Source organism: Rhinopithecus roxellana, chromosome 5 (assembly GCF_007565055.1).
Source record: "Rhinopithecus roxellana isolate Shanxi Qingling chromosome 5, ASM756505v1, whole genome shotgun sequence".
In the NCBI taxonomy this organism is placed as follows: Eukaryota; Metazoa; Chordata; class Mammalia; order Primates; family Cercopithecidae; genus Rhinopithecus; species Rhinopithecus roxellana.
In genome coordinates this window covers 122,855,453-122,876,971 of record NC_044553.1, presented here as the reverse complement: position 1 = coordinate 122,876,971, position 21,519 = coordinate 122,855,453, and the positions used below count along the sequence as shown (strand labels likewise).

The 21,519-nt window shown below is 45.4% G+C and overlaps 1 protein-coding gene across 1 annotated transcript in view; it reads right to left on the bottom strand.

Moving 5' to 3' along the window:
- The window catches only part of OTUD7A (OTU deubiquitinase 7A), a 373,673-nt gene that overhangs the window by 33,062 nt on the left and 319,092 nt on the right, over positions 1-21,519 (bottom strand). The window contains exons 7-9 of the mRNA XM_030931684.1: positions 13,684-13,785; positions 10,797-10,924; positions 9,922-10,013 (exon numbers count right to left, since the gene is read on the bottom strand). Of these exons, the coding sequence (XP_030787544.1) occupies positions 9,922-10,013; positions 10,797-10,924; positions 13,684-13,785 (322 nt within the window). The remainder of the gene's footprint in view (positions 1-9,921; positions 10,014-10,796; positions 10,925-13,683; positions 13,786-21,519) is intronic.

Genomic DNA, 21,519 nt, shown 5'->3' with positions numbered 1-21,519 from the left:
CCACAGAGCGATGATCAGGTAAGAAAAAAATAGACACAGGCCAGACAGGAGCCACAAAGCCATCTGCCAGTACAAACAAGCTTCCCATATGAGGGACCCCCTGCTCATGGGTTGGGCAACCAGGTGTTAGGACACCTGCCAGGTAAGAGAAGTATCCCGTGAAAGGCACACTGTAAACGCCCATGTCCAGGTCCCTTTTCATTTCTCCTTATTGCAGGTTTGCTAGCTGCTCTGGTACTGGAACTCCAGTTTAGCTGGGGGCTCTAAAATGGAGGGGCAAACAAGATCTTATCTGGAACGAGAGTTTGGAACTGTGACCTGCACTCTGTGACCAGAGCCCATTGGTAGAAATCAGCTCAGAAAAGCCAATTCTGAAAATTCACTCCCACTTTTAGCCCTGCGACTTCATGTCTTCTTGTGAGTTTGCTGAGCAAATGCGAGATCTGGGATTGTGGGGAGAATCTGGTCACTGGGCAAAGACATAACAATTCCTAAAATGCTTAATAATCAGTGCTTACTGCAAAGAAGACTGGCATGCAATATAATGACTTCATCCTCCAAGATGTGCATGCCCTGAGAACTTCCTAACGTGCTTTGGGCACCACACACTGGGTTCTCCAGGGCACCCACATCCACTTCTCCAGTGGGTACTTGAGAAGGGAGAATTTCCAGGGTTAGGGATATACCATCTATCCAATGAAAACACCCTGAGAAAGATGGGGGTGGGCAGAGGCCAGGCTGAGGAGTCCCTCCTGGCAGGACCAAGAAGCAAAGGTCATGGAGCAAGGTCCAGATGGTATCTCAGGCCCCAGGGAACAGTTTAGGGGCACTCTGGCTTAAACTGTAGGCACCATCCTTGGAGACCATCCTCAGCAAGAGCCCATGTCATGGACAAGGAAGCCAGTCTGGGGCTTGTTAATGAGCAGTCACCCAGCCACCCAGACGGAGAGCCTGAATGAAGCCTCCCAGGTCCCTCCCCACATCCCCTCCTCCAGATGGGGCGTCCACACCTCCTGTTTTGCTTGGGAAAGTCCTGTGCACACATCCCAAGTGGTTAGTGCCCACTTTCCTTTCCCCAAATGAACCAGTTTGGATGATAAATTGCAGTCACCTCACCTATGGGGACACAGGTGTTGCTTTTTGGTGTACCCTTCCATAAAAAAAGGTAAGTGTAAGGCTGGGTGCTGTGGCTCATGCCTGTAATCCCAGCACTTTGGGAGGCTGAGGCGTGCAGATCACGAGGTCAGGAGATCGAGACCATCCTGGCCAACATGGTGAAATCCCATCTCTACTAAAAATACAAAAATTAGCCGGGCGCGGTAGTGGCTCACACTTGTAATCCCAGCACTTTGGGAGGCTGAGGCGGGCAGATCATGAGGTCAGGAGACTGAGACCATCCTAGCCAACATGGTGAAACTCCGTCTCTACTAAAAATACAAAAATTAGCCAGGCATGGTGGTATGCGCCTGTAGTCCCAGCTACTCAGGAGGCTGAGGCAGGAGAATCCCTTGAACCTGGGAGGTGGAGGTTGCAGTGAGCCGAGATCGCGCCACCGCACTCTAGCTTGGGTGACAGAGCAAGACTCCATCTAAAAAAAAAATGTAAGTGCACATGTGTGCACACGTATGAATGTGAGTAAATGCGCATAAACTGTATGCACACATCCTCCCACCTCTAGGTAGGAGTTTATACTCGCTATTCCAACCATTGCCTTTTCCTCCTCCTGATGCATCCTGAGACACCCACAGCACAATATGTGAGGACGGTCCTCATTCCTTTTCACAGGTGCAAGGTTCTCTTCATGCACAGATCTCATGCACAGCATTTCTGAGTGGTGTGCCTCAACTCCTCTCTCAGGTAGGGCCCTGCAGAGCAGAGCCAGTCTGAGGAGGCTCAAGGGGCTGAACCCAGCCTATGTCCTTCTATGGGCCTTTGCCCTTGGTCAAGGACTGTGCCTGCCCAGACAGGCACCTTTTACAAAAGACTCTCCAACGACACAGTACAGTCTAGCAGGGGCTCTGCTAAGAGCTATGGCCTGGGAAGCTGAGATGGAAGGATGGGGGCCTCCCAGTGCTCTGAAGGGACTGAATGGATCTTAGGCTCTGAAAGATACTTCTAGCAGTGGCCAGTGTGGCTTGAGGAACAAGGCTTATCTTATTGCTTAGAATCAATAAGCTGAGGTCAATCATGTGACAAATAGTTATTGATCATCCACTACAGGTCTAGCACTGTGCTGAGCATGCTCATGCTTGCCCATGTGTGCCCATGAATGCAGGTTTAGGTAGGGAGAGATACTAACAGATGATCAAATAAGAAGTTATCAGTTATTTTTCTGCATCTATCGAGATGATCATATGGTTTTTGTTCTTAATTCTGTTTATGTGATATATCACATTCATTGATTTGTGTATGTTGAATCATCCTTGCATCCCTGGGATAAATCCCAACTGATATGGTGTATTATCTTTTTGATGTCCTGTTGGATTTAATTTGCTAGTATTTTGTCAAGGATTTTTGCATTCAATACAATTCAGCATCACTTCATGATGAAAATCCTCAACAAACTAGGCATAGAAGGAACACATCTCAACATAATAAAGGCCATATACGACAAACCCACAGCTAACAGCACACTTAATGGGGAAAAGTTGAAAGCTTTTCCTCTAAGGACTGGAACAAGATGAGGATGCCCACTTTCACCATTATTCAACATAGTGCTGCAAGTCCCCACAGAGCAGTCAGGCAAGAGAAAAACAAACAAAAGGCATCCAAATTGGAAAAGAAGAAGTCAAATCATCCCTGTTTGCTGATGATATGATTATATAATTAGAAAACCATAAAGACTCTACCAAAAACTTCTTATATTTGATACATGAGTTTAGTAAAGTTTCAGGATACAACATTAACATACTGGAAGCAGTAGCATTTCTATATACCAGTAACAATCTAGCTGAGGACTAAATCAAGAAGGCAATCCCGGCCGGGCGCGGTGGCTCAAGCCTGTAATCCCACCCAGCACTTTGGGAGGCCGAGACGGGTGGATCACGAGGTCAGGAGATCGAGACCATCCTGGCTAATACGGTGAAACCCCATCTCTACTTAAAAATACAAAAAACTAGCCGGGCGACGAGGCAGGCGCCTGTAGTCCCAGCTACTCCGGAGGCTGAGGCAGGAGAATGGCGTGAACCCGGGAGGCGGAGCTTGCAGTGAGCTGAGATCCGGCCACTGCACTCCAGCCTGGGTGGCAGAGCAAGACTCCGTCTCAAAAAAAAAAAAAAAAAAAAAGAAGGCAATCCCATTTATTAGCTACAAAAATATCGAGGAATATATTTAACCAGGGAGGTGAAAGATCTCTATAAGGAGGACTACAAAACACTGAAGAAAAAAATTATAGATGACACAAATGAATGGAAAAATATCCCATGCTCATGGATTAGAAGAATTAACATCATTAAAATGATTATATTGTTACAATAATCTATAGATTCAATACAATCCCTATCAACTTACCAATGTCATTTTTCACAGGATTAGAAAAAACAATAAATTTCGTGTGGAACTAAAAAGGAGCCTGACTAGCCAAAGGAATCCTAAGAAAAAAGAACAAAGCTGAAGGTATAACATTATCTAATTTCAAATTGTACTACAAGGTTATGGTAAACAAAACAGTATGGTATTGGCACACAAACAGACACATAGATCAACGGAACAGAATATATAACCTATAAATGAAGCCACATACTTACAACCAACTGATCTTCAACAACACCAACAAAAATATACACTGGGGAAATAACACTATTCATTTAGTGCTGGGAAAATTGCATAGCCATATGCAGAAGAGTGAGATTGGACCCACACTTCTCACCATATACAAAAATTAACTCAAGATTGATTAAAGACCTAAATGTAAGACCTGAAACTATAAACATTCTACAAGGAAATCTGTGTAAAACTCTTTTGGACATTGGCCTAGGCAAATAATTTATGACCAAGTCCTCAAAAGCAAATGTAACAAAAACAAAAATAGATGTTGGTGAGGATATGATGAAAAGGGAACACATACTGTTGGTAGGAATGTACATTCATACAACCTTTATGGGAAACAGGGTGGAGATTTCTTGAAGAACTAAAAACAGAATTACTACTCAATCCAGCAATCCCACTACTAGGTATATACCCAAAGGGAAATGACTGATTATATCAAAAAGATACCTGCATGTTTACTGTAACACTATTCACAATGGCAAAGAGATAGAAACCACCGAAGTGTCCATCAATGTAGGATTAGATAAAGAAAATGTGGTGTGTGTGTATATATATATATATATATACACACACACCATGGAATATGACTCAGCCATAAAAAAGAATGGAATCCTGTCTTTTGCAGCAACATGGATGGATATGGAGGCCATTATCCTCAGTGATATAACTCAGAAACAGAAAGTCAAATACTGCCTGTTCTCACTTATAGCTGGGGGCTAAACAATGTGTACATATGGACAGGCAGAGTAGAATAACAGACACTGGGGACTATGACAGGCCGGAGGGTTCGAGGGGGTGAGGACTGACAAATTATCTATTGAGTACAATGCTTACTACTTGGGTAATGGGTATGCTAAAAGCCCAGACTTTACCACAATGCGATATTTGCATGTAAGAAACCTGCACTTGTATCCCCTAAACATATTTAAATAAATAATAAAATAATAAAAAAGAAACTATCAGTACAGTGATAAAAGGTGGATTCTTTAGACAGGAAGATCAGGGAAGGCTCCTACTTGAGGAACATCCCTAGACAGAGAGTCAACTTTGGTCTTATTTTCAATGAGAAATGTCTTTAAAACTTTGAGCCGGGTCCCACATCTACAGAGTGAGGACACCTTACGTCCGTTAGCAGATGCTCTTTCTGCTTGGTCTGCTGGTGGAAGTCATGGCACCTTCAGGAATACACATAAGAATGCCTCCTTTCCTGTACAAGGCCAACCCATGGCCTGGGAGCACCAGGCTGTGGTGTGGGCATCTCCCAGGAAAAAAATGCCTCTTGCTTTTCCTCAGAAGATTGACCGAAATTGACAACTCTCAGACTGTGTGCTAGGAAATCACTTGGGATTCTAACTACTTCTGAAAAATGCTAATAAAAAGAAATGCAGCAAACACATTGTCAGTGAAATTTCAGAAACTCAACTACAAAGAGAAAGCAGGGAGGTTAGCATGTGAGAAAAGTTAAGGACCTAGACAGAAGATGCCCGGGGGCTGCCAGAGGGTCCCCCAAAGGCCCCCCTTGCTCTGCTCTCTTTTCCTCTCTGTCCATCCAACTGGCCTCTCAGCTTCCACTTAACCCTTCTCATCAAACAGAAAACAAATAAGTAGTTCTTTATAAAGTTTAAAGAACAAAAATGATGATTTTCACCATAGTCAAGATAAGTTGTTGATTCCTACTCCTCATGCCTGGTCTCCATTTGTCAAGAGTGTGGGCTTAGGTGTTTTGGTCAGTTCTAAGTTCAGGTGCTGGCTTTGTATCTTTCAGCCTGTGAGACGTTGGAAGCTAACCTGTGATGGTTAGACAGCTGGTTAAACGTTATTGGACGTTGGAAGCTAACCTGTGATGGTTAGACAGCTGGTTAAACGTTATTGGACGTTGGAAGCTAACCTGTGATGGTTAGACAGCTGGTTAAACGTTATTTCTGCGTGTGTCTGCGAGGGCATTTTGGATGAAATTAGCATTTGAATTGCTGGAGAGCAGAAAGCAGATGGCTTTCACCAATGTGGGTGGGGCTCATCTGATCTATTCACGGATGGGAAGAAAACAGTGGAGGACGACAGAATAACCAGACCTGTTTGAGCTGGGACATGGACTTTCTGCCCTCGGCACTCCTGGTTCTCAGGTCTTCAGATTCATACTGGACCCACACCATCAGTTCTCCAGTTCTTGGGTCTTTGCACTACACCACTGGCTTTCCTGGGTCTCCAGCTGGCACATGCCAGGTTGTGGGAATTCTTAGACACCATAATCACGTGAGCCAATACCTACATTAGATCTCTTTATATATACGTCTTTTATTGGTTCTGTTTCTCTGGAGAACCCTGACTAATACATTATCTAATTCTCTGAATCTCAGCCTCCTTATCTGTGATTGGTGATGATAATGACAGCTCATGGGACTGCCTGATGCATAACATGGACTCAGTAGATGACACTGTTCAAATTCCCATCTGATCTCACTAACCCTTCCCCAAGCCCTAGGGAAGGCCTGGTTCTCCCACGTGGCCAGGGCCTGGCCACTGAGTCCTGGGAGGCACAGTGAGAGGAAATGGGTCTAGCTCACGCCCATACCTGGTCTCTGGTCCCTTCTGACCTCTTCAGATAAGTGACATAGACGCTTTCTGGGAAAGTAACAGGTTTAAAAATGACTCCAGGCCATCATCTGTGTCAAGGACCAATAGAACAGAGGCTGCCCCATCTGCCTCCATACCAGGGGCTCTCCGAGCAGGACGCAGGGCCCTGCACTGTACCCCTTTACCCTCATCCGTGGGGAACAGGTTCTGGGGAACCCAGGCTGGGATGAAGGAGGCCACTTTAGTTCTTCTCGCCATCACGCCTGCAAGCTCTCCCTTAACTTACTCTTTCCTATTCCCGGGTGGCACCCTGGACATTTTGTGCGGTTCTTCTGGTCACTTTTCTGTGCAGGGGGCTATCAGCCCCAAGTCTGAGCCTCCTGAAAGATTGGGTTAGCTGCCAGCTGGCTTCCCTGTTTCACCCTTTGCCTCCTCCCCTTCTCTGGCTGCCGTCTGTGTCCCCTGTGGGGCTAGCACAGGCAGAGAGGAGGGGCAGGAGGTTGGCAAAGTCTTTCTTGCTGTCTCCCTTCAGGGCCCGCTGGGCTCGCTGGAGGTCCCAGTTCTGGCCTGCTGTCTGAGGAAGTGCTTTTGTGGGTCTTCAGAGCTCTCTGCCAGTTGAGGGGCTGTGTCCTCAGGTCCCTGGGCTGCGGTGGTGACTCCTCTCACTGACTGCTCGTGTCCACCCTCAGCCCTGGCCTCAGGGACTGGCCTTCTGTGTGGTCCCCACCATAGGTGAGTCCTGAAGCCAGCCTGCTTGGGGCCTCCTCCTTGAATCCATGCCTGGCCCTCGGACAGCTCGCAGCATCCTGGCCTTACATCCCCTACGGCCACGTGTCCTGGCCTGCACAGCCTGCTGTAGCCCCATGAACCCTGAGCTCGCCAGTTTCTGCCTTCAGGCCCTTCAGTCAGGCGTCAGAAACTCGTCTCTGCAGCTCTCAAGCCCCACAGATGACGCCCTACACCTCTCAGCTCAACACGGGGAGAGAAGACACAGGCAAAAGGCAGAGCACACTGTGCTTGGACACAAAGGCCTCTCTGTGGACTCTGAACCCCAAGTGAATTCTTGGAGCAGTTGGCTGCTCTAGAGCACCCTGTTGGCGAGTCCTGCACAGCTGCACGGGTGCCTTGCTGAGGCTGCTCTCTGCCCATTACCCCAGTCCATGGGACTCAGCCAAAACTCCCTATTCCCAGGAAAATGTGCGTTTTATGCCGGGTCCCATAGGCCTCCCTCCTTGCCTGGCCATGCAAAGGTTCCAGGTAACGCAAGGAGGTATCTGGCTACAGAAGCAACACTGTTAGATAGATTCCTATTGCATGTGCTCTGTCCTCTTCTGAGGTTTTTTTTTTTTTTGCCTTTTTCTTTCTCCACTGGAAACATCTGTTGCTGAAACCCTAGAAGTGCCTCCTGCATCATTGGCACAGGATTCCGACCTGAGCATCAGTGGCTTTTGTGGGGACCAGGTGGCTGTGTCCTCACTCCCGTCACCATCTGAAGCCCAGAGTGGTGGTTTCACTTGCAGGCTGATCTGTCACCTGAGGTTCTACAAACTCTGCTGTATTTGAGGGATTTCGTTAGGGCTGTGGAGCCTGGTCAAGAGGCTCTACAATGATCAGACCACATTTTGACTTTTTGGCTCCTCCATTTATCATTTTTGTGGTCTTGGAACAGTGATCTAATCCCATTAAGGCTCGGTTTTCCAATCTGTGGAAGGCGTACTGGAGGCCTGTGAGGTAGGGTTTGAAATGAGGGGATAGAGGACCCAGCACGGGTCCCTCTTATGGTCTCCCCGACCCCACCCCACCCTACCCGACCCGTGCTCACCTCCTTCCTTCTGTTCCCCCAACACCATCCAACCTTCCCACCTCACCTCTCCATTCTTTTCTGATGGGGTCACTCCCATCCAGCCTTGGTTTAGTTTCCCCTCTCTGGCCATTCCCCGAGTTCTTCCTTCTCTTTTGTGATGTGGCAACCAGAACTGTGGCTTCCAGGGGGAGGGGACCAGACTATCCTACTACATGGGACAATGTCTGGGCCATTTTGGATATTCCTAAAGGGACCTAATCCTTTTGTTAGATTACAGTTGATCACTCAGACTCTGTGGGAGATAGGGACAGACACCAAGTGGCCCCTATGTCCCCATTAGCATCTGAATCCCTTGGGCCCCAGGGAGCAGGCAGCAGGGGACCAGGCTGTGGCCTTAGGAGTCAGATGGGCTGACCAGCCATGGGGCCTTGGGGGAAGGTCCTCCTGGATGGGGTACTCAGGAGACGTGTATGTGATGATCACCTGTGATACTGTCATCATTGCTGCTGTCTTTCCCCACTCCTCCCTGTCCCTGGCAGAGACACCTGGACTGGATCCAGTCTGCCAGCATGTATCAGGCGTCTGCCCTGTGGCAGGAGGGAGAGAGGCAACCGTGAAAACGACGTGGAGGAACACTTAAGACCCATCACAGGCAGGACTTGGGAGGCGTGCAGAGTAAGAGAGCAGTTTTCCAGTCGACCGAGTCTTCAGAATGCTTGTCCTCAAATGTCCTACCAAGACAGACTGTTGGTACAGACATACCATAGCCTTAAAACATGGAGGAAGGGTGTGCCAGCGTACGTGGGTTTCTAACGATCTCATCTGTAAACATGGTCTCAGATGCCACTGCTGCTGCTGCAGCTCTGTGGGAGCCTCTTTTCCAGCCAGGGCCTCCAGGGAGAGCTGACCCATGAGGCACTAGGCCCTGCCTTGGTGGGTGGATGAGGACCCAGGTGCCCGCTGCAGGGCCCATGAGCCTGAGGGCAGCCTGGAGCTGCATGCAATCCTCCTTCTGTGGGTCTCCCTGGGTTACTGCTCACACTTTCTCATGTTTGGCTGAGACCTTTTCTAGGAGCAACACCTTTGCTTTCAGTTTCCAGAGAATACGAACTGAAGAATAAGCCATGGTCAAGGCTCTATGGCTGCCCCGTTGGTCTGGCCACACTCTTCATTCCACGCTAGAACATCCAAGGTGTTTCTGTAGGAACAAGCTAGTCCTAAACATGCACAGACGTGGAGCCTTTTTGCTGGGAACACATAAAATATCCACGGAGCTCATCTGGGAAACACCAGGCTAGCTTAATGAGCTTCTGCTTTCAGGGTGACTCCTTGAAGCCACAAATTAATTAGTTGGGGAGAAAATCCAAACTTCAGAGCCAGGTCCACTCTATGGCAATGTGTGGGAACGCTCACCATCACGTGTGACCTCCAGAGGCCAGCTGTGCCCTGAGGGCACACACCTCACCTGGTCTGCATAACAATGTTCAAGGAAAGTGGCCTGGAGGCAGCTCATGTGAGCTCACCTCTGCCTGCATAGTGCATATGGGGGCTGCGTACCCTTCCACCAGCACCTGGCAGGGGCCAGTCATCACCCACAGTCCTTCTGTGCATCCTTGTCTTGAAGCTAATGCTGGAAAGATGGAATCTTTCTGTCTTCCACAGCATGAGGGTCCCACATTTCCCCCGTGCCCCGTGCCATCCACCCATGCTGTGTATAGCCCTGGGTGGCCTGGAGCTGGATGGTGAGTTCTGGGGAGAGCAGGGGCAGAACTTACCCCCCGCCTGTGCCACCGTTCTTGCTGAAGTGTGTGCGCGGCTCACTGGAGGCCAGCTTCAGCAGCTCCGTCCACTCCCGCTCCCACTCCTCCTCCGTGTACACCAGCCCTGACTGGCAGAGGGGAACTGGCTCAGAGGCGGGTGGGCCACAGCTGTGCTGCCCTCCTCTCCTCACCCTCCCAACCCAGACCAGCCTCACTGGGACCCAGGCCAGGCACATCTCTAGGTAGCTACCAACTACACTAACTGCACCCTGTTGGCCACCTTTGCTATGCACACTATATTTTCAAAAGCTCCAAGCTCTAATTCCAGAGCTGTTGGGAATCTGCCCACCAACAAGGGTCATTCTCAGGGGCTGGGGATGACTGAGCATTAACCTGTGCATGCACCTAACTGTGTCTGGCCAGTACAAAGTTTAAAGGGATAATGGATCAACCGCAGTCAGAAAGCAGGCAGATTCTTCTAGGAGAGCAAGGTCCTCATGTTTACCATGCTTGGGGACAATTGGGAATCCCTTTGGACTGAGCTCACACACAGGGGCTAGAGCCATGGGCTGCACCTGACAGCAGGCGGCCATATATAGAACTCATCATCCAAGCCAGGATGCTTTTGGGAATGAAGGTAGACAGCTTTCATAATCATGCCTTAAGAAAGCACAAGTGGACGCATAGTTGCTGTCTGCCAGGACTCTGCTATTTCAACAGGCTCCTCCTCCATGGGCTTAAAAGCAGGAGACTTTCCTGATCCCAGGGGCTGTTTCTGCCTCCCCTCATAAGACAGTCTGGGAACTAGGGATCATGCTCTGGACTTGACCATGGCCCGAGGCGGCACCTGACCTGGGTCCCGGCCTCCGGCCATGCCAGTGGATACCAACCTCCTTATTCTGCTGCGTCTGTTGCCACCTCCACCTCCGCTTCAGGGCTTCCCTCTCGGCTCCCGTCCTCATCATGGTATAGAGAGCTTTCCGTAACACCAGGTCCCGGTCGTGAAACCCCCACATTCCTGGAGCCAGGAGGCCATGGAGAACACAGGAAAGAAAGGACGTGAGGAAAAGACAAGCCAGAGGTGATGCAAACTACCACGACCCACTGGGAGGGCCTCCTGTCTGCACGCAGAGCAGCCTCCTTACTCAGCGGTTCTGTTAATTCCCTTCTAGCTTCTTCCTGAGGCTTCCCATTAAGGCAAGGAGGTGAATGAAGCAGCACATCCTGTTCTTAGCAAAATAATAGTAGGTGAAAATCAAGTGCTTTTCCTCTCTGGCGCCCTTGGCAACCTACTCTCAATGTTGCTGGTTTGCTTTGAGGACCTAATGGTCATTATCCAAGTCTTACATTTGGGTGGGGGACTGACTAGGGGACAGGGACAGGCTGTCCAGTGTCCTCATGGAGGGCTCCAGGCAAGGGAGGCCATTAGCATCCTGGCTTCTCCAGGGCCTGCCATTTCCCTCATCTCCAGCCCTGAGGCATCTCAGCTTCCTGAGAAACAGAGTGTCAGTGACACCACTGCACACCCCAGGCCCACAAGAGAGCGCCTGCTTACCAGCGGGAGGGTCTCACCCTGTGTCAAGTGCTGGGAGGATATAGAGGGAAACGAACCATCTCTGAAAATGTGCTCTTGGCAGCTCAGATGTGGTCAAGAACCCCAACTCGTGGGAGAAGTGCTCAAAAGAAGGGCAGCCCTGACTGCAAGGGAAAGCACAGGGGAATCCATCCATCCATCCATCCACCCACCCACCCACTCATTCTAGGTGCTAGCAATATGTGTGGCAGTGACTGGGACACATGAAGTTCCTAAAATCTCATGGAGTGCATGTTGTGGGGAAGTGGGAAGTGAGGCAGCCATGAGGTTGGCACAGAGTGTACGATGTTGAGGGTGGCAGTTCCACGAGGAGAGGTGAGGCAGGCAGATTTGCTGTGGCATGAATGGAGACATAGGAGCAAAGGCTCAAATGGGTGGAGGAAGGAGTCAAGTTGCTGTCCCAGCACAGAGAAAGGCCAGGGACATACCCAGAGGTGGCAGTACTTGAGAAACGGCAAGAGGGAAAGATGGCTAGAGTGGGATTGAGCGGAGAGGGAGAGTGAAAAGGGGGCTCTCAAGGGAGCTGTGAGCCTCTGGAGAGTTTTCAGAAGGAGAGTTAACATGAACTGATGTTTTCAAAGGCTCAACTGGCTGGGCATCCTTAGATATGCAAGGGACAAAAGCATTTCCACGATCCAGACTTCATAATGAGGCTGCTGTTTGAGACAGATGAGAGCTTTATTCTTCAGATTCTTTCCCCAGGTTTTACAAAGACCAAGGCAAAATATGCTCAATAATATGGGAATAGTTAATATTAACCACTATGATGAAATATGACCCAACTACTGACAATCATGTGTCTGAAAGATAACAGCAGGGAAAATTCTCAAGTCATAAGGGAAAATGTTGGATTCAAGACTGTGAACACAGCAAGATCATCATTTCACCTAAAGAATAGACAGAAGATTGGAAGACAATGACACCACCAGACTGTTAAGAGTGGCCGCTGCTGGGTGGGGGTCACTGATTTTCATTTTCTCACCATGGTGAATGTGGAGTACTTTCGCAATGCCAACAAGCAGAGTGTGCTCCAATGACATGGAGATGAAGCAGGTAAGTGGGTGCCTTGCCTTTCCTCACTGCCGGTCAAGTCTGGGGAATGTTTCCCTTGTTCTTGGTCTCCATCCTCCTCTGGGACCCTTCCAAAACCCTGATGTATTTCCCTTGAAGCCCGTTGCAGTCTTATCTCACCTACCTCTTGCTGATTAGGCCTCACTCAGGTCCAAAGAGAGAGAGGTCTGGGGGCTGGCCCTTGAGGTAGGTCACAGCACCCAGTTAAAGCCACGTCTGTTGGGGATGCGAGTTTGACCAAGGACCGCATTCCTGTGTGAGGGTCATGTGTTTTGGAGAGGCACTATCCTCCAGAGTGGGTAGTGAGCAACCAGCCCTGGTGGTCCCTGGTGCAAACCCAGACTCACCTATCAAAATGGATTCGGCCTTGTGCATCTAATGCTGGGCCTAAAGGGATAACTGAGGTTCCAGAAAGTCGATGATGATCCTCAATTATCCACATATTTCTGTGTTGTGTGGCTTTGTGTGATTGGGAAGCTCATGTGCCTGTTGGACAAGCTGCTGATCTCTCTGCGGTCTATTCTGAGTATGCTGACTCCCCTGTGATTTATCTGAGCAGTACCTACGTCTGTTTCCATTAGTCCAGGCCAATTGTTGACTGCTGTCAATATAGTGGATCCTCATTTACTCAGCCTCATGCACTGCTCCCAAAACTTCCTGCTCCAGCCTTACCTTGTTCGCCCTCCAAACACCCTGTCCATTCCTGCCTTTACGCTTTATCTGCGGGGCCTCCCTGCCTGCAATGTCCTCTTCTAGTCTCTGAAGTTCTTCAAGTTTCAGTAAAGATCCCACCTCCTCCAGGAAGTCCTTTTTATTTGTACCAGGCAATAGTCTCTAAGTCCCATCCCTGTGGCTATGCTTAAGGCCTCCTTCTCTCACGCCAGGTCTTTTCTTATGTGTATTCTGTCTCTTTACCAACTGCAAGCTACTTGACAAGAAGGGCCAGGATTGTTAGCTCTATCTCCTGGGGACTTTCCCAGATGACAGTGACATGGGTGACTCTGTTTAGCATATATCTTTCCTTCAATAACATGTCTTTCCTTCAATAGCATATGTCTTTCCTTGCGCAGGCCTGGAGCCTGGCTACCCTCTGTCTGTGCTGCAGAGCTTACCCAGTGAGGCGGCATGTAAAAGGCAGTTCCCATCCCCTGTCGTGGCCAGAGGAAGAAGCCGTTTACAGCTTGTGCACACAGTGGACCACCAGTTCAGGCGACCTGGAACAGAAGCTCACTTTAGAACAGGATCCCAGAAAAGGCAGGGGCCATTGGGGGTGTTTGCTAAGGAGGCACAAACATCAGGGATAGATTTTCTACAGGTTTCAGTAGAAAGGGGGAACAGTATGGTACTTCTCTCCTCAAATAAAATACAGATTTCTTTTCCCTTTGAAGACAAGAAGTGGCCAAATCCTCCCATCAATTAGCATGAGCATTAAGAAACTCAAGGCCAGTACCTTCTCTCCTTAAATCTGAAAATGTATTTTACACAAGATAAAAAATTTCTCTGTCATTTCCTTGAATACAGCTTTCCCTCCTGAAAGCTATTTTTTCTTTTCGCCATCTAGGTTTTTTGATGCACTCATACCTTTGAAAGTAGAGTTCATATTTCATTTGATTCATCAAAACCATGATAGCTCTGTAGGTGCAGTCATGTTAAATTCCATGGACATTTACATTTAGAGACTTCTACTTCAGGGAAGATAGAGCAGATGTACTTTTTCCTATTCCTCTTACTAAGTACAATGAAAAGCCCTGAAAAAATTATGTATAAAATCATATTAGAAGACTCTGAAAATTGGAGACAAAGTGGCAGACTAGCTAGGATCCTGAGACTTGAGGAATGACATAATGGTGGGTTCCCTGGAGTTTCTTTTTGCCTAACATATCCCAGACTAGATACTGTAGAAACTGGAACCTAGAAACACCAATGAGAGCAGGCCACAAAAAACAAACAAACAAACAAACAAACCAAAAAAAACAAAAAAAAAAAAAACAAAAAAAACCCCCAAACAAACAAACAAAAAAACAGAAAGAAGACAGAAAAGAAAAAGCATGCTCTCTCTAGACAGAACACCAGGAAAGGGGCAGCTTAGCAAGACAGTAGCTGCTTAGACATTTCCTCTTCTATTCCAGCCAAATACCGCAGAAAAAATTATAGACCGACTACCACCCCTGCCAGCAAAGGTCTAGTGGGAAGCCTAGACTTCCACCCTCACCAGGCTGTAACAAAGTGCTCATCACTGCCTGCTCCATTGCCTGGGGAGTGTCAGAGAAGGCTGAGTTCAATGCCAAGACCTCAACCCTACTGGGTGGTAGTAAGCACCTTGCCCTCTATCTTCAGAGGACAGATAGGGAGCCTGGATTTTCACACTCATCTGGCTGTAATGAGAATCTCCGCCTCCTCTCAGCTAGGGAGTACCCCTGCCAAGAAGTACCAAGCCCATTTCCCAGGTATCAACAGGGGCAGAGGGGGAACCTATACTTCAATTACCCTCTGGCAGTTGTCAGGCAATGGCCCCCTGAACCTACCAGAGTGGCGTCAGGAGGTCTGCTAAAACACAAGATTTAAGTAAGACCCAGAGTCCTATAACTTAATACCCAATATATACCCTCTTAAATAAAAAAAAAAAAAATCACTTATACCAAGAACCAGGAAGATTTCAAACAGAACAAGAAAAAATATGAAAACTGAGATGACAGATGTTAGAATTATCTGACTGGGATTTAAAAGTAGTCATCCTAAGAATACTTCAACAAGCAATTACAAACATACCTAAGACAAATGGAAAAACAGAAAATGTAGTAAAGACATAGAAAGTCTTACCAAAACAACAGAAGATATAAAACAGAGAATATAGATAAAGAATAAAATAAAGAATAAATATAGAATAAAATAAAGAATAAAAATATGGGCAGATATAATAGGGACTGAAAAATACAAATCTGATTTTAAAAACTCAATGGATGTGCTGAAAAGCAGAATGGAGAGAAGAGAACAAGAATCAGTGTAATATAAAGGTAGAACATAGAAATTACCCAATTTGAACAATAGAGAAAAATTAGACTAAAAAAAAAACACACATATACAGAACACAACTCAGGAACGTGGGACTGTGACAAAAGTCTGGAGTCCTGTAGAAGAGTAGAAATAGGATACAGCTTAAAAAGTACTCAAAGAAACAATCACTAAAAAGTTCCCAATTTTTGCAAATGAACAAACAAACATACAGATTCAAGAAGCTCAGCAAACCCTGAATGGAAAAATACCCATAGAAACTCATGCCAAAATATCATAGTCAAACTTCTAAAAACTAAAGACAAAGAAAGAAACCTTAAAAACTGCCAAGGAGAAACAACGCCTTACTTATATGGGAAAAACAATTTTAAAGACAGTGGATTTCTCATTAGCTACCATGTAGGCCAGAAGGAAACAGGATAACATTTTTATTTTTTGAGACAGAGTCTTGCTCCGTCACCCAGGCTAGAGTGCAGTGGTGCAATCTCAGCTCACTGCAACCTCTGCCTCTTGGGTTCAACCCAAGTGATTTTCCTGCCTCAGCCTCCCAAGTAGCTGGGACACAGAGATGCACCACCGAACTTGGCTAATTTTTGGTATTTTTAGTAGAGATGGGGTTTTACCATGTTGGCCAGGCTAGTCTCGAACTCCTGACCTCAAGTGATCTGCCTGCCTTGGCCTCCCAAAGTGCTGGAATTATAAGCGTGAGCCACCATGCCCACCCAGGATAACATTTTAAGTGCTGAAGGAAAATAACTGTCAGCCCAGAATTCTAAAGCTAGCAAAAATATTCCTCAGTAATAAGCAAGAGACAGATATATTCTCAGATGAAGTAAAGCTAGGAGATTTTGTTCCTAGCAAACCTACCTTAAATAAACGGCTAAAGGAAGTTCTCTAGGCAGAAAGGAAATGATAAAAGAAGGCATTTTGGCACATAAAGAAGGAAGAACATGGAAAGAACAAAAATATGGGCAAATACAATAGACTTTCCTTCTCCTCTTGAGATTTCTAAATTATGTCTGATGGTTAAAGCAAAAATTATGACATTGCCTATCTGTTTATATGTTTCAATGTATGTTGAATAAATATTGAAAACAATTTTATTATAAATGGTAGAGAACAAAGAAGCAAAAAAGCAGGTAAGGTTTATATGCTTCGCCAATAGTAGTAAAATGTCAATACCAATAGACTTTCATAAAGTATGTGTATATAATGTAACAACTAGAACAATTCCCAGAAAGGTTATACCAAGAAGTATACTTAACAACAACCAACATTATACAAGCTCCTCCAGAAAATAGCCAACATTACCCTGATACCAAAATCAAACAAAGTACAAAAAGAGAAAAGTGCAGAGTAACATCTCTCATGAATATGATGCAAAATTCATAAGAAAATATAAACAAGTAGAACACAGTGACATATACAAAGAACTATATACCATGTCCAAGGGATGCAAGGATGGTTTAATATTTGAAAATCAATCAATATAATTCACCATATTCATGGGCTACAGAATAAAAATCACATAATCATATCATGAATGCAGAAAAAGCATTTGACAAAATTCAATACTCACTCATAATTAAAAATTCCCATAAAACTGGGAATAGGGGGGATCTCCATAACTTGATTTAAAAAATCTACACAAGCATATAGCTAACATCATACCTAGTGGTGAAAGACTGAATGCTTTACGTCTAAGACTGGGAAAAAGACAAGGATGCCCCCTCTCTCCACTGCTATTCAACATAGTATGAGAAGTCCTAGCCAGTGAAATAAGTCAAGAGAAAGAAATAAAATCTGTATTCGCAAATCCGAAAGGAAAAAATAACACTATTTTTCTTAGCAGAGAACATGATAGTTCACACAGAAAATCATAAGAAAGCTACAAAAAAACATAGCAAATAAGCAATTTTTAAGGTCACAGGATACAAGATCAATATACACAAATCAATGGTACAGTCATCCCCTAGTATCTGCAGAGGATTGGTTCTGGGACCCTTCCCCTTCTGACACATACCAAAATCTGTGTATACTGAAGTTGACTCAGTGGAACTTGTATATATTAGAAGTTGGCCCTCCATATACATGGATTTTGCATCCTGTGAATACTGTAATTTTGATCCTCACTTGGTTGAAAAAAATCCACATATAAGTGGAAGTGGACCTCTGCAGTTCAAACCTGTGCTGTTCAAGGGTCAGTTGTATTTTACATACTAGCACAGATGTCCAAGGGGCCATGGAGCAACTGGAGTTTTCATACTTGGCTGTTGGGATTGTAAAATGGCACAATTATTTTAGAAAAACTGTTGGCAATTTCTAATACCATTCAACATACTCTGATATGGTGTGGCTCTGCGTCCTCACCCAAATCTCATCCTGAATTATAATGCCCATGTGTTAAGGGAAGGTGGTAGGTGATTAAATCATGGAGGCGGTTTCCCCCATGCTGTTCTCATGATAGTGAGTGAGTTCACATCAGATCTGATGGTTTTAACAGTGGCAGTTTCCCCTGTGCTCTCTCTCTCCTGCTGCCTTGTGAAGAAGGTGCCTACTTCCCCTTCCCCTTCCACCACGATTGTAAGTTTTCTGAGGCCTCCCCAGCCATGCTGAACTGTGAATCAATTAAACCCCTTTTGTTTGTAAATTACCCAGTCTGAGGTAATATCTTTATGGCAGTGTGAAACAGACTACTACCTACCTTTACCATATGACCCAGCAATTCCACTCATGAATATTTACCCAAGAGAAGTGAAAACATAAGACTAATACAAGAAATTCACAGCAGCCTTATTTCTCAATAAAACTAGTTGCTAACACATCTGGGATTGTGTCTCTGAAATAGCCACTGGGAGTTACCTTGGGTTTTGTTTTCTAGTGAACCCATGTCAAGACATCTTCATTCACTCTTTCTCAGGAAGCTTCAGGAGAATGTACTCCACAAAATGATGGTGGAAACCAAAACCAGAGAAATACAGGAAACAGGAGGGAAATGGGTGAACAGCACAGAAGAGAGGCAAAGGTAATCTCCAGGCTGATGGCCACAGGAGACTCTATCCAACCTGATGACAGGTGCACCTGCACTCATGGCTGCTTTTCGAAAGACTGTGGCTATGGAAAGGATAAATAGCCTGGCTCATCTAATGATGGTGTCTTACGTGTTAGGCAGGTGACACAAATGTCATCTGACATGTTACTTCTTGGATAATATTAAAATTGTTTTAAAATTGCTTCAAGTTTATGAATGGTTGTATCAAGTTTCTAATGTTATGTGAAACTTATAGTGACATATATATGTATGTTTTTATTTGGAGGATGAAATATAACATGTACCTCCCTAGGGCCTTCAACAATTTGGGAACTTCAATCAAATGAGAATGTTTATAACAGATATTTCCAATAAGTTGTAACAGTATTTTAATAAAAAATTCTTTAAAAAAGAGAGAACTATTAATAGGATTTGAACAATTGAAGAAGCAGAACATGTTCTACATTTCTACATTCCATCTGTCAATGGCTAAAGAAAACGTGGTGTAAATACACAGGAGAATACCATTCAGCTATTAACAAGAATGATGTCATTCATTGCAGCAACATGGATGAAACTGGAGGTCATTACCCTAAGTGAAATAAATCAGGCACAAAAAGACAAATACTGCATGTTTTGAATTGTATGTGGGAGATAGAAATTTGATCACATAGAGGTAGAGAGTGCAAAGACAGATACCAGAGACTAGGAAAGGTGAGTGGTGGGGGAGGATGACGAGAAGTGGGTTAAAGGGTACAAACCTACAGTAAAATAGAGGGAATACATTGAATGTTTGATAGCAGAATAGGGTGATTCTGCTTAACAAAAATGCATTGTACTCGGGTGATGAACACCCTGACTCAATCACTACACATTATATATGTGTAACAAAATTTCAAATGTACCCCATAAATTTGTACAAATAAAAAAATCTAATTTTAATAAAAGGTGTTGTTGCTATCAGAATAGAAATAATGAAATATGAAGGATAAAGACTGCAAGTAATGCTTGAAAATTAAGGCTCTCAGAAGTATATTTATTTTAGAGTCAGAGAGTTATTGCCTAATGTATTGTGATATTAATAAAGTTTAATATAATAAAACTTATTGGTTATTTGTTTAAACTGAATCCCTATCGACTCTTCAGTGCTTTTTGGTTAAGATTCAGTGATTCCATTGTAAGAAGTGGCATTACTGATAAAAAATAACTGTGCCCTTAATTCTAAACAAAAGCATGTATTAAAATTAACACTACAAAGTTAAGTAGACATTTATTTATTATATGAAGATGTTAATGCTTATGCTAACTAATTGGCATATTCTTATCAACTACAAGTCACCTTATTAAAGCTAACTGAGAGATGCAAGTAAGGGCCTTAACTGACAGTACCACTGGATGGACTGTTGTGGACATCATTGGAAAAAACATGTAGTTACTTAGGCACTTCTTTTTCTCTAGGCTGTGAAATAGCAACCTGTCTCACTTGACTTTTAAAAAGTGTGTATAACAACCAGGCTGGGATATAGTAAAACTGGGTTGCCACAAAGTAAAATAAAATGGCAAGATCTTTGCTTACAAAGGCATAAAACTAAACAGAATGGCTGTAACACCTGGAAACCCGACACATTTGACACTAAAGTGGGCAGCCTCGTTTATCCTCTGCATTGATCTCAGCTGCTAGTGCTCTGGGCAGCCGTCAGGGAGTACAGGGAACAGGAGTAGATAATCAGGGAGAGGAGGGAAAGGGAATATGCTAATGAGGCAGGTGGTCTGCATTTCTGTGGCAGACCCTGTTGTTTTGCCCACCCCGTAGCTTTTCCCTCTCATCCTCGCTGACAGAGCCCTGCTTGTGTCTGGGGCTTTTCAGGCAAGCCTCCTTGCCTGCCCCATGGGGCAACGTGCAAGTGTTCATACGTCTAAGACGATCTGTGCAATACCATCCCCCTTGCCAGGGACTGCTGTCGCCTGGCCCACAAGATGTAACAGGAAGCCTGCTGGGGCTTGCTCCTCCTTCACAAGGGCCATAATCAGGGGCTCTCTCTTGCTGCCCTGAATGATGTAGTGTGAGGATGTGTGACCTGATGTGGCCACAGCTATACTGCATCCCCAGATGGAGCCAGCACTGACCCGCTGGGGAGAGAAGAGCAGGGTGCTATGTGTGCCTGGGTCCTCCATAACACTGTGCAGCCACCAGCCCTGCCATGAACGTCCCTGTTTTCAGACTCTGAGTTGTGTGGGATAACGATGACCTCACAGTTTCAGCTCCTGCTGGCTGGGTTAGTGTGTTCTCCTGCTCACTGCAGGACCTTAATCAACTAGCTCTGTGTCAGGGGCTGTTATTCCCATTTTACAGAGAAGGAAACTGAGGCTCACAGGGAGTAAGTAAACTTGCCCACGATCCACTGAACCCTCACAGGAGCCCTCACACATCCAGGACAAAATCAGATCACAAAGAAGGCCAGTCTAATTTTGTTTGTTATGGTTGAGTTTGTGACAAGCCAATTTTAACTTCTCTGACCTATGTGATTTCAAAAGCTGTATTATTGAATAATGAGCAGCAGTGGAGCTCAAATTTTCTACAATGCCAAGAGCAACACACTCATCCCTCAAAACCAAATGAATGTCACTCCTCTGCCATATTTCTCCAGCAAGTTCCTTTCAACGTAAAAGAAAAGAAAAACAAGTAAAGAACAAACTGAAGTTCCCTCTATTTGCCTCCCCCATTTCATTCTCATTCCCTCCTCCCTCGCTGTAACACCAACATGAATTTGGCAATTTTTTCATTATATCACAGGAAGACAGTATTTAAAAATACATTATATATTCAAATCTTCAGATAAATCATACTATTAAATGTTGACGAATAGGTGCTGTACACAATGCTTATTCCTCTGCCACTGGTTCT